Genomic DNA, 18,339 nt, shown 5'->3' on the forward strand with positions numbered 1-18,339 from the left:
TGAAGCTAAACAAGCTTGTAATGAACTGATGATCCTGTCGTGTTGTTGATAAAAGTTGTTCAAGAAGATGGACAATGTTTTATGTCAGTTAATCTTGAGGTTGCAACACCAACAGAATCCTACAGTTTCATACAAAAAAAAAGAAAAATACTAATCTTGTATTTCAATGTACAAAACATTTATAAATCAATCTTTATAAACCATAAATGCTTTGGTGTTTTTTCCAACTAAAATTCAAATTCAGTCTCTGTTGGCAACATACACACCCTGAGTTGTAGGGGAAAAGAAACAAAACAGCTCTTTTGAAGCATAAACAAACAATGAAAACAGGTTCTGTGTCATAATTGTCATGAGTTGTGGGAAGGAGAGGACTCAGATGCAGACAAGCAAAAGGTATGTATTTGGGGTCATAGCTGTAATGTATGTGAAGTATTTGATACAGGGTCCACATGTGTGTACTGCACAGCGTGGGAATGACAGATGTTACAGAGTGTCGCAACAGTAAGTTCAGCTGTCCTTCGTCAATTTGGACCGAGAGACTGTTATTGAATGGACATAATAAGAAAAAAAAAGGCTGTGAAGTTGTGTAGACATACTGACAACTCACCCATTCTGTATCAGAGTTAGCTACATAAGGTAGGTGATTGCAAGTTCTGGGAAGAAGGATGTGTGAAGGCTTGATAAGGAAAAGTATATCAGATGGAGAGAGGCTGGCAGGTAAGAATGGAGGAGCACAATATGGAAAACAAACATTGTCATTCAGTCTCACCCAACAAGACAAACAGTGAGGATCCTAACAGTAAACTCAAAGTATGGACCACGGGGACCAAGTTTATCCTAATGACAAACAAAGAGGTGGAGAATAATTTCAAGATGTGACTGCTGGGAGGACCACGCTGGTGGGCAAGGGCTAGGCAGACCGTGTGGGGGCAGAGGTGCTGCTCACCACTAGTGAGCAACTAGTGGGAGAGACAGGCAAACTAGGTCACATCACTTGGACAGATGGCATTTCCTCATGCAAGGGAACAGGCCTATATTTGGAGAATGCTAAGACCTGAGCAACTGGGAAAATTAGCAATATGTTTTTTATGTTTGCCAATGATAAATGACAGCTGCAATGGAGCCGATCTTGCGGGGTCTTGTCCATTCTTCTGTTTATTTCTATTTCTCTGGATGGCCAGGGTTAGGCCTTTTAACCACTGACACCGTATTTCCCCATGGTCGGGCCATGAGAAAGAGAAAAAGAAAGGGTGAATAAACATACCTGAAGTATCCTGTTATGGCTGGGAAACTCCCGTGTTTTATTTCTCTTTCCCACCATCATCCTGTATTATCATTTTCCTGTAAATATCTCGTATTTTAATGTAATAATAATTAAAAGATGAATAAATAAAAACATTCCTCTGCCTTAAACTGAAAGCTGTCACTAGCCTCGCGAGAACTGACACTTGAAATGGCAGTTCTCGCGAGATTAGTGCCAACAGCAGGAACAAACCCGGAAATAACTAAGAAGAGAGATGGATGAATGTAAGAAGGCGTTCCTGCGTAAAAAACAAAGAACTCATGTGAATACCTTGGAGTTTACCTTCCTAAAGAGCAGCAGGATGGGACACAGTTACAGATTCTGTAGGATTAGTAACTGAGATTTTAGCGTCTCCCCCATATCACAAGCGCCACAAATACACTGCTTTCAAAAAGTGTCAAAGGTTGTAAATTAGTCTGCTACAAATCTATCTAGTAAGTCATTAGTGAATGCCGGAGAACCACATGAGTGAGCATGAGAAAATAAAATAAAATATGTATTAAAATAAAATGTAAATGTCTAACTTAAAGACAAGCAACGTGAAATTAAAAGTAAATATGCAATGTGTTGTATATGAAGTATATTAGATAAACAAATGTGCTTCATAATCCCATTTTTGTTTTAATTTAAGCTGTATTTTAATTTAGGAATTAGGGCTTAGCGACATATCGAGATTTCTATTTTGGCGATATAGAAAACTACAATATTGCATATTTCAATAGATATCTTATTTTGCATAAAAATACTTGTTTTAGGAGTTGCTGGTTTTACTTCTCAGAGCAGAATGTAAAGCACAGTTAGATGGATTAATGAGTGCATCCTAACCAAGACTTTCCCCATAACAAGCTCACTCACACATGCTGTCCCTTACGGGAGAAAAGTGGCACATATTGTGCAGCTGTTAGTTAATAAATCTCTTTCTGGTCAGACTTCATTTGAAATGAAATTATCAAGATTTATATCATATATCACCATTTTGAGAAAATATATTCCTAGTAGGAATGTTCACAGCATTTCAATGACAACAAAGTTAGGCCTACCAGAATCTTATCACCTATCTGTATTTAGAAAGTGGTTGACAAGTGGCTATTTTAAGATTTCCTGTACATCTGTCATAAAATATAAGGGATACTGGAGCTGGGGTGGTGGGTCAGCCACATTTTATTGTATCAATGACTTGTTTGGATTAATATCACTACATGCTGTAAAATCACTTTACTGCTGTAATTATTTTACTGTAAGCTACTAGGGGTTCAAGTTATTGATTACTATATGATTATGGTCCAAATTAACATCTAATGCAGTTTTTTTTTCATCAAGGGACATGAAAATTGTGTTGCCGGTCTGTCAATGACTCCCGGGCTACTTCCCCCCCCCCCGGTTCACCCCTGCCGTAGACTATATGTTTTACTCAAACTAGGGATTAGTGGTGAAGGTATAATGATGTGTTAGATAATAATAGTAAGCTTTTATATACACAACACAAAGAACATTTGTCTGGACGAAAGTTCACCCATTTAATGAGCTCTTGGAAAAACTAGTAAAAAAAACTAAGGACAACAGACTGAATGAAACTAATGACTAACTGAAAGAAAATAAGATGAGAACATCATGCATTGTAAGATTGCAGCACTGTCTATATAAATGCAAAAAGAAAACATTTTAATTTTTTGTACAATCTAAAATATAGTATTATGGTATATCATAATGTGATGAACACGCTGCTGTAGGCTTCAGTAAAAAGATATAAAATGTTCACCGGCAGATAATTCTGTTAAAATATGTAGATCGTTTCATTTGCATTTTCATGTAAATATTTGTATATATAACTTTTTTTAAAACAAAATTTGTACATAGGCTTTGGAGTTTGTTAAGATATTTGTGCTTATCACAACAATCCTTATTTTACTTTTATTTTATTTTGTTAATGCAGTCTACAAAAAAAATAAATAAGAGGAAGTTATGCTAAAATGAATACACCAAACATGGCAAACAGTGTTTTATGATAATATTTTTTATTTATTTATCTTTTAAAAGGCAAATAACAGCCAAAAACTGGCAAAGCAGTGGTTGTAAAGATAAATAAAGCTATATCTGTCCCCATGAGTAAATTACAGCAACAGTTACTGCAAATACAAGTTATTGTTAATGACTCAAATTCATAAAAATATTGCAAGCGTCACATTTTACATGCTGTGGCACATTTTATCTGATGTACCTCCGCCCAACTTATCTTTCCGGAATAAAGGCTTCAACAGTGCATACAGGTAATCTTGATAAGTTACTCATTCTCAGGATTGGTGATGTTTGGGTATTCATTAATGTGATGATTTCTCCTTGGTATCACAGCATCCTTCCTTGTCATGTCAAGCATCTGTCTGTTCTAAGTTAATCAGTTTCTTGTGTGTGTTATTTAAGGGCCACCCTTCATTCTTTTGTCAGAGCGTTGTTGTGCCCTCCAGTGAACATCTTGCTTCCTGCTAAGATTCTGTAAGTTTACAATTGTTTTCATTTGGTGCTTGGATAGAATCCTGCTTTTGTGTAACATGTTTACTGTAATGCCCGTTGAATTGTAATTATTTCTTATATATATATATATATATATATATATATATATATATATATATATGTTGTAATTTTGGAATTTGGAATTGTAATTTTTTTTTTTTTTTTAGCTTTTGTGTTTCCTTAAGGAGCCCACCAAGGGACATCACGAGGAAACTAATTATTGCGTTATTTTGCAATAAAACACAATAACTATTTTAAACTAACATAATACTATTGCAAAAATAATGTAATAGTTTTGCAATAAAATGCAATAACAAATTTAAAAAAACGTAATAATCGCAAAATAATGCAATAATCAATTTCCTCGTGATGTCCCCTGGTGGGCTTCGTATTTTCTCAATAGTTGTTAATGACTTAATATTTTAACTTCCAGCATCTGGTGACTGAGTCAAAAAAATACATTTTGCCCCATGATGTGGTAAAGAATTCATCTATTGTGTTAAGCTGTGCTGTATTTAAGGCCATCATTTAGGGCTCTATTCTCCCAACTGGACTTAAGCGCTTTTTTGAGTCGCTGTGGCTTCAAATGTAACTAAGTCCATATTTCTAGTGCAATATCATGTTTCACCTTATCCGGGCCCTGCACTTATTCCAGGGTTAGAAGCTGAGGTGTATTGACTGCTTCATATGATATTCATTTACAGTATTGCAATATACATTTTACCTAGATTTGAGTGTCGGCCTTTTGCGTGTTTGGACACGTTTTCACAATTGGACCTTGACACCTTAGAAGCATTGCTGTTGGAATGTTATATTGACCTGTGAACCTTGACAGTTCCTTGTCTCAGACTAGCTACAGCTGTATGCCATAAACAAGTTTATGGCATAAGGCTTTTGTTCGTTAATATATGGGAGTTTTACCACCGTAATAAACATTTGTTGCTTCCTTAATTTGTCCCTTAGCTAAAGCCTTAGACACCACATGTTGGATTTCAGGTTTCTTGTCAGATCATATATATGTCTTTGCTTGGCTGTTCTTTCCTCAGAGTAGCGTTTGGCTTTGCTGCTCTCAGACCTACGATGGAGGGTCTAATTCGGACACTCATCTTCACTTTGTATTAATAAAATGTTATGTTCATATCAAGAAGGTGTCCAGGGGGGAATTCTTCACATCATCACATCAACGTTTAGATAAAGGGGAAGCCACCACAAATTGACGTTGTCGACAGGATCAGATGTGATGTTTCTGCGGTCATCAGTTGCCTCTCCGGCACCATCAGACTGGATGAGTGATTTTCACAAATTTGGGATGGTGTGTGTTGGAGAAATGGCTGTGTGCTGTGGAGATGTTACACTGACCAGAACAGTGTGCAAAAAAAAATGTGATGATGATGTGTGAAGGAGTTCTCTGTTTAAATTGTTGAAATAAATGTAACAAAAGGAAAAAGTGTAATAACACATTGAGGTAAAAGAGAAAGAGATTAAAGATAAAAAGAGAAATGTGTGAAGTGAAAAAAAGAGTTAGTATGGCAGAACTTAGCTTAGTGAACTATTCTACCATGCAAGTAGTGAAGAATGAGGGCCCTAAACCTCTTTAATGGCTTTAAGACATGAGACATGTTAGTTACTTCATCAAAGTTGACTTGTGAAATAGTCTGAATTTGAAATAAGGAAAATGAAGAGATGAAATTAGATAAAGTAAAGTGAAAAAGAGTTAAAAGAAAAAGTACTTAAAGAAGATGAGAATAAGCTTGAGCGTTGATGAATAAGGTGATTAAATGATTATTCATTGGAAGTTTGGCCAAATCAAAAGATTTGATTAATTTAAGAAAATTGCGAGAAAAGAAAAAGAAAATGAATGAGTCGACGGAATGAATTAAAGCGCTGTTGTTGTGTGTCAATAAGGAAACTTATACAGTTGCCGGTCAAGTTGTATTTGCTCTTCTTTGTCTATTTTGTGTGTTGTGTGAGTATAGAATCAACGTTGAAAATGTTTGTATGGTCTGCGTATTGTCTATGAGTATATATATATACTGTATATTATATACTGTAAGTGATATAACATAAGAGATAATGTAACAAGAGACAAAATGAGCTCTAATTAGAGAAGTGAAGAGACTTCATTTATGATTAAGAAAAAATATATCTGCCCCACAATGGAAAAAAAAAAAAATATGATAATGTTATAATTAAATGAGCCCACCACTAAGCATGTAAGAGGAAAAGGACTTAAGCACACCGGAGAATGTGCGTAAAGCGAGATTTGAATGGGAACACCCACATTTCAGGGCTGCTCCACCCACAGTGCGTAACTGGAATGATGGCGTGCAGCGACTGACTTAAGTAGATTATTGGACTCACGCACATGGGAGAATAGAGCATTTAGTCCGCAAGCGTTAACAAAAATTAAAGATTTGATCACTTCTCAATACTCAAGCTTAAAATGGTCTGATAAATCTGATGTACTTGCTTTTGTTTTTCAATTCATATCACTCGACAAAGATAGAGGCTAACTGTAGCCAGAACAGTCCTATATGGCCAAAGGCTGTCATTGTCGTATATCAGCTAGGGCTGCACCTTTGTAAAAAAAGTGCATCAATTTATAATAATAATAATAATAATAATAATAATAATAATAATAATAATAATAATAATAATACATTGGATTTTATATAGTGCTTTATCATAGACACTCAAAGCGCTTTACAGAATTAAGGCATTATTCTTTCACTATACACTTAGTGGTGGTAAGCTACTATTGTAGCCACAGCTGTCCTGGGGCAGATTGACGGAAGCGAGGCTGCCATAGTGCACCATTGACCCCTCTGACCACCACCAACACTCACTCACACACTACATTCATACTAGGCAATGTGGGTGAAGTGTCTTGCCCAAGAACACAATGACAGATACCACTGGAGCGACTGTCCCCCCACTGTGGCACCTGGTTTTCTCAATGGTCTCCCACCCAACTACTAACCAGGCCCAGAGCTGCTTAGCTTCTGAGATCTAATGAGATTGGACAATGACAGGCTGGTATGGCCAAAATGTCAGCAAATGCCAATGCAAATCAGTAGATCATAACCTGGAAAACACTGTAATAAGTGAACCATTGATTGTTTTGATATGTGTGATGATAGAGGTAAATTTAAGTTTCAGTGTAAGACTTGGCCCTTTCACCATCATTCACCCTTGGTTTAAATTTGTCAGTGAAATGTGTTGATTAAGTTTAGTTTCCTTGTCTTGTCAGGTTGTTCTTCTTCCAGCTGACAGGTGTGTCTTGTTTTTTTCTTCTCCAACAAACCTTTTACCCACTTCTTGGCAAATAAAAGCTGCTCTTTTCAGTTGCTCCTTACTTCTCCAACCTGGGTTGCATCTGTCAGGACAAACCTCAGTTTAGTTGATCTCTCTTTAATCATTTGATTTTTAATAGTGAGCTCTCAGAAGTTATCATCAGACTGATTCCTAAATCAGTGCATCGCCGTGTCCTCCAGTGAACATCTTGCTTGCTGCTAAAATTCTCCACCACGTAAGTTTAAAATTTTTTTCATTTGGTGCAACACGTTCACTTTAATGCCTTTTTAATTGTAATTATTTTTTTAATTTATTTTCTCTATAATTATTGGAGTAAAACTCCTTTGTGTGTGTGTTTTTTTTAAGCTTTGAGATTAAATGAGATTATTTAATATTTTAACTTAGAGCATTTGGTGACTGACAGATAAAAATGTGCAACATGTTTATTGAAATTCCTATTCAATTGTAATTATTTCTTATACATATATGTTGTAATTTTGGAGTAAAACTTTCTTTTTTTTTTAAGCTTTTGTGTTGTTTGTGTTTATATATATATATATATATATATATATATATATATATATATATATATGTTTTAGTTTTGGAGTAAAACTTTCTTTTGTGTATGTGTGTTTTTTTTTAGCTTTTGTGTTGTTTGTGTTTACATATATATGTTTTAGTTTTGGAGTAAAACTTTCTTTTGTGTGTGTGTGTGTGTGTTTTTTTTTTTAGCTTTTGTGTTTTCTCAATAGTTGGTAATGACTTGTTAATGTCTGTCTGTGTGCTATTCTCCCCCTGTACTTAAGTCAATCGCTGCACACCTTCATCCCAGTTACGCACTGTGGGTGGAGCAGCCCTGAAATGTGGATATTCCCATTCAAATTTGGCTTTATGCACATTCTGCGGTGTGCTTAAGTCCTTTTCCTCTTACGCGCTTAGACTGATTCCTAAAGCAGTGCATCCTTCAGTGAACATCTTGCTTGCTGCTAAGATTTTCCACCACGTAACTTTAGAATTTTTTTCATTTGGTGCTTGCATAGAATCCTGTTTTTGTGCAACACTTTCACTTTATATCCTTTTTAATTGTAATTATTTTTTATTATATTTTCTCTTTACTTACTGGAGTAAAATTCCTTTGTGTGTGCAAGTTTTTTTTAGCTTTTGTGATTTCTAAGGAGAAGGTAATGACTAAATTATATTACTTAATATTTTAACTTTTTTTTTTAATATTCTTAACATTTGTTGACTGACACATAAAAATACATTTTACCCATGATGTGGTAAATCTTTTTTTATTTTGTAGTAATAGTAAACTGTGCAGTCAATACATGTGCTTAATAGCTCTGTAGCATCATTTAGTCTTGATGAAAAGGCAGGATTTTATCACTTTTAAAATTGGATACATCTGATGCACTTGCTTTTTTTTGTATTCAAGTCACTCGACAAAGTTAGAGGCCAACTGTAGCCTTGGATTTTCTAAAGGCCAGAACAGTCCCTATGTCAAAAGTAAGGCCATCATTGACATATACCAACTAGAGCTGCACCTTTGTAACAAGTTCTGATGAACTACGGCCAGGCCCGCGGAACGTCCTAACACGAATAGCACGTACCACGTTCCTGAGAATTAAGTGAAATGACTCGTTTCCACAGAGTAAAACAAATTAAATTGTGCAACGTAAAATTGTAGTCTACGTTGAATTGCCTTTGAAACGATATATCACATGACTATATTCCCATAAATTTGGAAATTACCGGAAAAGGGGTTGGGCCCCCGAGCCTCCTATCCCATTTCAAAAAAAAAGACTCCAAGCATCTCATCATATTCATTCATAGAGTATTCATACCAAACTGCTTTCTGATCTAACAAGAACTAACGGAGGAGTAGTCATTTGAAAAAGGGAGCCCCCGGGGTCCCCCTGGTGCCCCTGTGACATTTATATATTGGTTTGTGCCAATGATTTGGGCCACCAACCGTCTTAACATTTGACTCGCAAATAAAGGATAAATCAGCATTAATTTTTTTTCTTTCTTTTGGGGCCCCAAATCAAAAATCGGGCGTCGATGAGTACATATCCATAGATTATAGCTACCAAATTTCAGCCCAATACGTTCACAAATAACAGTGGAATTTAGCTAGTGTAGCGACTGACTTAAGCACAGGGGGAGAATAGCGCGCAGCCAAAAACAGCGCAGCTGCACGGCTTTTTGGACACATGGGAGAATAGAGCCCTAAATAAGCCAGAAGGAGAAGATTTTCCTGAAGGAAAAGATCTAAAGCATAATACTGACAAAAATGTAGCTCTTCTTATTGTGATCTTTTTGGATAGGTTAGCAACACCTACAGTATACATCCCTGTAATAGTACAATACATGGATCAGAAAAGATCAACATTTTTAAAATTGTATTTATTATTGCAAAAAATGCCATGCTTTTTGGCAAGGATAGATGGATGGATGGATGGAGTTTTTAAACATGACCCATGTGTGACTTAATCCACTGTTACACTAACTTTTACTGTTAGTGGGTTTCTTTCGAAAGAACATATTCTTACTTTCTTCCTCTTTTGATGATTTTAATAAGGGTTTTCAAATGATCTCAAGGTTATTCACTTCCTCTCCAACTCTCTTGAAATTCTCCAGAGGAACTCTACTCCTTTATCTCAAGTTTTACGTCGTAGACAGATCCTTTTTTCTGGAGGTAAGTGTATGTTTGATTTTGTGTTTGTAAGTGTGCACAAAAATATCTCCATATCAGTTGTTGTACCATTTTTTACTTACACTGTAAAATGTTGGTTTTATTTTACCAGGAGAGCCAGCATAACCCCAATCACCAAACCGGTCCAACTATAATCTATTCACAGTCACCTTGAAACCAAGAACACTCTTGTCCTTCACCATGTCCGCCCAGTCCTTCCGCAATGAGGCCTATGTGTCCTTGCTTCGAGGTTTCAAGGAGCTGGACTTTAGGGGAACTGCAGTTCCATGTGAGCTGGTGTTGGCTGGGGAAAATGCCTTTCCTTTGGTGATGAACAACAAAGATCAAATATTAATGGCCGCATCTCTCTATGGCCGCGGAAGGATTGTGGTTATGGCACATGAGACCTACCTAACAAAGTTTCCTGCTCTGGTTGAGAATGCTGTGAGCTGGTTGATGGGTGACCAAACTGCCAACCTTGTATGTGTGCAGACACAGACGAAGGCAGTCGCTGATGGCCTAAAAAAATCCACCTATAAGGTCAACATCGTAGAGGCGTTTGCAGATTCTCAGGGTGCTGGTGTGTATGTGACCAGTGCCTACAGTGTGGGTGAAGATCCTAAAGCTCTGGTGGCTTTTCTTAAAGCTGGTGGAGGAGTACTTATAGCGGGCCAAGCCTGGCACTGGGCATCACAGCACCCTAATGAGAACACATTTCTACAGTTTTCTGGAAACAAGGTGTCTGGAGTGGCTGGGATCTACTTTACTAAAAACTATTTTGAGGCAAAGGAGATTCCTGTTCGTCCCCAAATCCCAATCTCCTTGAAAACCATTGAGTACGTTATTCAATGCCACTAAGTCTTGCCCTGTATTTTCCTGCCCCAAAATCGTAACTCCTGACATTTAAATACTAATTCAAAATACTTTCATTCTGAGAGAAAATAATGCTATTATTAATTATAAAATATTGCTAATAAGAAAAAATACTCTTTTATAATATATGTCTTGTGTTTTTTCTCTCCTTTGTGCTTGGTAGTGTGGGTAAGAGTTTTGAGGATGACCTGGAGCCTTTACTGAAAGGTGTCTCAGAATTTGATCTTCAAGGGGATGCGTTACCATCTGAAGTCCTGGCTCATGGTCCTTTTGCATTTTCAATTGGTACCACCAATGATGGACAAGCTTTCCTTGCGGGAAGCTACTTTGGAAAAGGACGCGTCATCGTGACAACTCATGAATCATTTTTTCAAAATGAGGTACCCTTTGAATTAAGCATAATATACTGTATGTGCTCATCAAATGACACCTCCTGTTATAATCAGTTAGACATAAGCAAGGCATAGTCATTTGTAAATTTGTAAAACACATTGCATACAAAAGGCCAATCAATGTGCTTTACATTTTCAAAAGTGCAACTTTTAGACAGAAATAAATAATAAAAGCAGTAACTTGTAGATTAACATCACTGATGTACAAATGTATGAACCCAATATAGAAGCTTAGAAGCATTTAGTTATGCTTTAATCAATTTGCTGCTGTTCAACATTACAATAGCAAGAAAAACTAAACAATATTTAATATAAGGTCAAATTAGATTGAAAATTGAAAATTGTGTATGATCTTATTTATATAATAAGATCATACAAATTTATTGTCTCTCCAATTTTTGTATTACATTTTTTATTTATTTTCTTTTACAGAAGTTGGCCACGATTTGGTACAACGCCATCCATTGGCTTGATCAGGGTCGACAGGGAGTCATTGGTTTTGTGCCGAGAATCAAAATTTTCCCTAACCTGGAAATGAAGTGTGAGAAAACCAAGTTCAGAAACGATCTGAGTGTGTTTGTGTGTGAAGCCTACAGTAGCACTCATGTGAAAGAGATCCAAGAGTTTGTGGCAGAGGGGGGAGGCCTACTGATTGGGGGCCATGCCTGGTGGTGGGCACATTCTAACATTGGACAAGACCCAACAACCAATTTCTCAGGTATGCAACTCAAATTTGTATTACAAAGAATTAAAAAAAAATGTCAATAAAACACACAACATACCAGATGTTTTTGATGATGAGGGTTAGGGTTTATCATAATGCTAAATTAAACGATCATTTAAATGTTTATTTTTTTTATTTTTCAAGCATGCATTTCCCCGTCAATAAATATGTAATATTACATGTTTTGCTTTTTAAAACTTGAGCTCTAAAGATTGTGAGAGTAAGCTATATCTATGTTTTCCTTGTTTCAGGAAACAAGATCCTGAACAAAATGGGCTTGACAATTTTAAAGGAAACTATAAAGGCAGGAATATATGAGGTGCCAAGTTTGAAAAAGGGATCTAGTAACAACTTCCACTTTCGACGTCTTCTGCAGCGCTTTATTGGCCATGTTTTAAACGGGGAAAAACTAACCCAACAAGAGGAGGATCAATTAAAAAAACTGGCAAGACATTGCACATCTTTCCTCCAAATGAAAGCTCTTGAAGACTTCTCTTACACACAGGTGCTGTCGTTCCTCACAGACAGCTTAAAGAAAGTCGGCATGCCTCAGGTAAGATACATATTTATTGAAAATATTCCTATGGTGGGATAGTTTGGATGCAAAGTTTTTACTTTTGTATTAACAGGGGCTAATTTCTCTCATTCTGCATGTTATTCATGACTCACCAATTGGAGAGAATTTCACGTTTCTAAAAAAGCTGTTACTGTTTGGAAAAGGGGAACTGTCAGTGTGTGGGAAAGAGATAAAAATGTATATGTCAGCAACAGCATCACGAATGATCTAATTTCATTGACAGCGTCACTAAAAAATAAAAAAATGCAGATTTTTTTTTTTTTTTTTTTTACCAGTAAACACTAGTTTTATTTTTGATTGAATCAGTTTTAATGGTTTTGTAACTTCATCAAATTATAGGTGAGTGAAAAAAACCCTGTGCAGAGCCCAAAAGACTTCCTCCTGCTTGTTGTGGGTGCTGAACTCTTTAAAGTCAGCCCGGATCCAGATGCTCTCCTGCCCTACCTGATCAAGGACATCCCTCTGATGCCATTGGTGCACAACCAAAGGATCCAGATTAATGCAAACACAGCAAGTGAGAGAAAATCATTTGACTGATATTTATTGCTTCAAACCTATAGAGAACATTCTGACATGAGCTTGATTGTGACATTTTACACTTTTGCTTTTTTGTGTGCATCAGAAAGTGAAGAGTGGATCAGCACTGGTCTCTACCTGCCCCCTGCAATGAAGACCTACATCAGCATCCCCACTACAATGGTCAAAAAGAGATGGATGGTACTGCACATTAACTCTGTTCATGAAGTCACACTTTTCATGTGTATTTCACAACTTTTACAAATGTGCAAACTGAGGCAAAATTGTATGTTTAGCAAGTCTCTTATTTAATAGAGATTATCTGAGGCAATAGGAAAGTTCTACTGCATACAAAATATCTTATAAAATAAGAACAACTATAGCTTATTCTTTCAAAGGTTTAAAGAGGCAGTATTATGATAAATTAACTTTATAATGGTTTTGCTACAGTGATATAAATCCATTTACCCTCATTCAGAGGGCCAAAGTTGTAAAAGTTCTGTTTCCTCCCACCCTTGTTATTCCACATTTTGAAAAAGTCAGCTCCAAACAGGCCAGTTGGATTTCCCCCCCCTTATGAGTCATAAAGGCAGAAATTCCTCCTCCTAATGTGAGCAATGTGAGCACCTTCCTCTCAAACTACCTCACAGGTAAAACAATCAGAGCAAAGCCAGGTTGATATCACAGTTAATATCTTCACATTCAATATCTAGATATTCCAAAGTGCACATAGTCAGTTCCACTTTTAGTACCTGATCTTATGTGTTTGTGACCCAATGCAATGCAGCAGTTGTACAAAACAATAGACTAATCTTAAATTGACAATTCCTGTGGTCAGAAGAGGTGAGAAGGACAAGAAATTGACTTAGTAGCTTCTGTGTGAGTTTGAAACAGCTAAACGGCTGATAATTTACTTCCCTGTGGTGGAACGTGAGCGCTTACAATCAGTTTCACAGTTTCATCTTTATGGGATGATCTGACGTGTTTATGACCCAATGCGATGCAGTGGTAGGACAAAACAACGGACTATTGTCTTAAATTGACTATTTCTGCCTACTCATGCATATTTATGAAGGCCCAAACAACAGCATGTTTTTAGAAATGGTCTGAAAGTGTCTTTTCAGAGGGCTAAAACTCCGGAAAACAGACAAATTTGGGAAAATAAATCTCAAATACTATGTTGTTGGGGTTCTTAGAACAAGTGGAGTTGGGCGAAAAATAGCATAATACTGAACCGTTAAAGTATTTATAATTTTTGCACCAATGCTTACTCTGGTAATTTTGCAACATTTGATTTTGACTCAATTTATTTCATGTCTAAGAGATTACTAATGCATTGTATGGTGTGTTGTTTTCAATGATAGGATAAGAGTACCACATCATCTACTGTATATTCCTAACAGGTCCAGATAGGATGTCAGACTGATTACCTGAAACATGAAGAGTTGAAGAGGGCACCCGTTGTTCATGAGCTTTTCCATGTTACATCAGAAAAGATACAGGTGTGGAACCTGTGGGGGGGACTAATCTACCTCGTGGCACCACCTGACTCAAAGGTGGAGGGGGAGGAGGTTATTGTGGAGGCTGCCATCGCTGCTCCTTATTACAGGTTTGGTGAGTCTGTGTCACTTTCTACTCATGGGGCAACATTATAGATAATTGAAGAGTAGTGAGGGTTATTAGAAAGATGGGCTTCACCAGTGGAGAACTAAAAGCAGGAAGAAAACATATTTATTCTCTCTGGATATATATATATATATATATAAATGAATTGACCCACACACAGAGACAGATACAGGGATAAAATTAAATTCAACATATTGAACAAACTAAATATCTCAGGAACTTAAATAAAACAGGACCTGAAAAAGAAAGAAAAAAAAAAAACCTAAATGAAAAAAGAGCTCCACCAGGTATAGCATAGCATAAACTTCAACTGACAGGCAGGGATTAAACTACATGCACCACTTACAACTGATCATAACCATGAACACTGTAAACAAATCACATCCAACCCAGATGTATTTTAAGCTCCCAGGGTTTGAGAGTGTTTGTTGTCTGTTTTAGATGATGTTAATGACATTGCTGAGATGTACGTATAGTTGGATGTGTCTGTTAAACTTTGTAACAAACTGTATGCAAGTACAACTCATTTTAATAACAGCTAAGATACAAAAGCACAGTTAGTTTCTGGCTCAAGCAAATATCTACAATGAGGATTCCAGCATCCTGGATATAGAAGCTCCCAATGAAATTGTGATGTTTAAAAGAGTTTGTTTGTTAAGATGTACGTCAAGAATGGAAATGGGAAAAATTCCTTGATTATGGGCGTGGCTCATCGAGCAGTTAAGACACGCCCAGTCTATACTATAAAACCTCCAAATAACAATTGATGCTATGCTAACGAGCTACTCAGTACTTAATATACATCTCTTTTCACAATTCTCTCAATCCAATCCTCGCCGCCAATTGCAGAGTCGACAGGTGCTAATTTCTATAGAAGGGGCGGGGACAAAACTGCTGGTTTGTGACATAAGAAGCCACTAAAATATCACAAAGTACCATTCTCAGCTAAAAGCAAAATTTAATTGTATTACCCGAGTTTTAACCCATAAAGGGCAGTCACTCTTACATTTTTACAATAAAAATATGCCACATTGAAATACATTGACTAAGAGTCAAGAGTTGGACAAGAATCAATCACAGCACTACAAACTATATCACTAACCTTCCAACAGTTAATTTACTATTTTACAGCTATTGTACATTTGATGAAGAAACAACTATAATTTCATCCTAGACTCCATCTTTATTTCTGACAGGTGTGACCACGGAAGCTGATTGGCTTTCGCAACGTGCATCTCCATCACCTTGGGCTGAAATGGAATTTGATAACGTCATCCTGACTGTGCCATCACAGGTCATTCGTGATTTGGATGACGTTGATGAGGTGGCAGCGCTATGGAATGGTATCACGAAAGGTGTAGCAGAACTTTCGGTTTTCCCACTAAATCCAAATCGCAAAGAACGCTTTGTAGCTGATGTGCAGATTTCTGTAGGTGAGTGTGTTTATCTTTTGGAATGCATTTAATGTCAGAACAAAGAAAATAGGGTCACACGAGTTAGAACATTTTCAACAACAAGATCACCGCAGCAAGCAAAAGTTTTGATTATGTGTAAAGGGAGTCCAGAAAACGCAATCAAACCCACATGCACACAGACAGACATGTGACAGGAAAACACACTTAGGAAACCTTGATCTATAGGATGAGATTTCAGGTATCATAGTCTCCGACTTAAACCAAACCCAAACTCTGAATGAATACATTTCAATCAATGAGTTTTCTAAGTTGTGTCACCCAGAACGACAAAAAGGCAGAAATCATGGTGGCACGCACAAAAAGGGAAACTATCATTTTCATGACAGTGTCACCTTTTCCCATGAGATTGTTTTGGAATTGTTGATTTTTAGTGATCCATGAGTAAAACAATATCAGACATCAGTTTTACTGGACTAGTCCACATGTAGTGCCATCTCCGGAAACCTGCAAATGTTTTGAACACCAGGTCATAAAGTTAAAGTGAACAACACAGGGGGAAGAAGGAAAATAGAGAATAATAATTTATTTATTCAATCCACTGTCTATCCAGGATGGATGCATGCAGGTTATCCCATCATGATGCACTCATCCATAGCTGATCAACTGTTCAAACATGAGGAAGCCAGGACCAAAGGTCTTTTCTGGGGAGAAATTCATGAGCTTGGACACAACCAACAGAGGAGCTGCTGGGAGTTTCCACCGCACACCACTGAGGCCACATGCAACCTGTGGTCAGTGTACGTGCACGAGGAGGTCCTGGGTGTTGACAGAGAGAAGGTAGAGGCAATCAATGTATTTCAGATGAAGAAAAGAGAGATTTTTAACAATGCAGTAAATTACATTACGATGTAGCTAACATTGCTTTATTTTACGCTTAATTTGACCAACTAATGTAACAAAAAACAAGATCCCTCTACAGCAAATATTGTGTTTATTTTCAATGCAGGCACATCGTTCACTTACTTTGAAACAGCGAAAGCTAACAATAGATGAGTATGTTCAGGGGGGAAGAAACCTCAGTGAATGGAAAGTGTGGACAGCATTTGAGACATACTTGCAGGTAAGAAACATTACAAATGCACTCTGTCAGTGGTGGTGAAGAATAACATAAGCTAAATCAATAGCCACTTAATGGTAGACAGTTGTAAGAAAAATAATATTAGGTTGGTCTGTCTGTACCTGACAAGAGCTTTAAGAGACAGAAATGTCAATAATTTGTTAAACAGTCTATCATTTATCAAATATCTTTAGCATCACTAATTATAGCACAATAACTTCAATTTCTAAGAGCAGAAGTACTTACTTAGCTCCTGTTTTTTGTCTCATCATAGATCCAGGAAAGGTTTGGCTGGAATGCCTTTAAGAAGGTGTTTGCTGCCTATCACACAATGGACCACATCCCCAATGACAACAATGGAAAGATGAACCTGTACGCTGAGGTCTTCTCACGCACTGTAGGCATGAACCTGACTGAGTTCTTCAAAGCCTGGGGTTGGCCCATTGAAGAAGCCACAGTGCAGAAAGTCTCCAGTCTGCCTTCCTGGGATGATCACCCCATGGTCCAATATGCCTAAGCATCCCTCAGATGACTGAGGATGCGGAGCTGCTTGATTTAACAATAATCAGATTATATACTCTATGTAAGCTTCTTGATTTTCATCTTTGCCACATTCATTTTAGGTAATTTTCAAAATGTGTGTCCTTATGAAGTGAATGCATTTTACAATGAAAGAGGCAATCATTTTATTCTATTGTGACAGATATCCAACATTGTGTAATAGTTTACTAAGTTGTTGCTGTTGATTTTGAAAGTAAAGTGTTTAAAACATCATCCATATTACAACAAAAGGACACAGGGATTATAAAAAAGGTTTTTATTTACTCAAAAGATTGATCATATTGTGTTGACTTTCAAGTTACTTTCTTGTTAATGTACTTATTTCATCATTTATTTGGTTGGTTTAGTCAATTAAACAATAAATATTTCACATCACTGGCTGGATTTTGGTCTTCATTCGTTGTAGGAGCAGTGTAAATTCTCCTGTAACTCAAGACTTCTCATAAAGCTGATGGAATATAATAATAATATGAACTGGAACTGCAAGCAGTTATGAAAGGGGGCCAAGCTTTCCAGTGCGACTCAGCCTCCAGGTCCATGGAAGTTCGTCACAAAGGATGACGAGCTTGGGGCAAGCGTCACGACACATCCACTGTCATTTGCAGTGAACAGGTGGATATGAAGTTTAATGAAGATGTGATTTAAAATGTGAAAGTTACAGGCCAAATTGAATTTGAACACATTATAGTGGTGAGTGGTCTGTGTGCTCTGCTATATAAAGCCTGTACATTTCAAAGC

General features: G+C 36.9%; 1 protein-coding gene across 6 annotated transcripts; it reads left to right on the forward strand.

Annotated features, from left to right (window-relative positions):
- The first annotated feature begins 346 nt into the window (after positions 1–346).
- On the forward strand, positions 347–17,976 carry LOC114474874 (TRPM8 channel-associated factor homolog). Of its 6 annotated transcripts, none has more exons than XM_028465457.1 (15): positions 347–393; positions 3,722–3,793; positions 7,245–7,340; positions 9,687–9,803; positions 9,913–10,636; positions 10,837–11,053; positions 11,498–11,783; positions 12,041–12,342; positions 12,706–12,880; positions 12,989–13,083; positions 14,286–14,496; positions 15,705–15,941; positions 16,534–16,760; positions 16,930–17,043; positions 17,315–17,976. In XM_028465457.1, exons 5-15 carry the CDS (start codon positions 10,002–10,004, stop codon positions 17,555–17,557), a joined length of 2,742 nt encoding a protein of 913 aa, XP_028321258.1. In that variant the 5' UTR covers positions 347–393; positions 3,722–3,793; positions 7,245–7,340; positions 9,687–9,803; positions 9,913–10,001; the 3' UTR covers positions 17,558–17,976. The 6 variants fall into 6 exon arrangements, with proteins under 6 accessions (XP_028321258.1, XP_028321256.1, XP_028321254.1 ...); XM_028465455.1 differs by having other exon boundaries at positions 9,707–9,803; XM_028465453.1 differs by having other exon boundaries at positions 9,746–9,803.
- Positions 17,977–18,339: the final 363 nt, after the last annotated feature.

This window comes from Gouania willdenowi, chromosome 13 (genome assembly GCF_900634775.1).
Source record: "Gouania willdenowi chromosome 13, fGouWil2.1, whole genome shotgun sequence".
NCBI lineage: Eukaryota > Metazoa > Chordata > Actinopteri > Blenniiformes > Gobiesocidae > Gouania > Gouania willdenowi.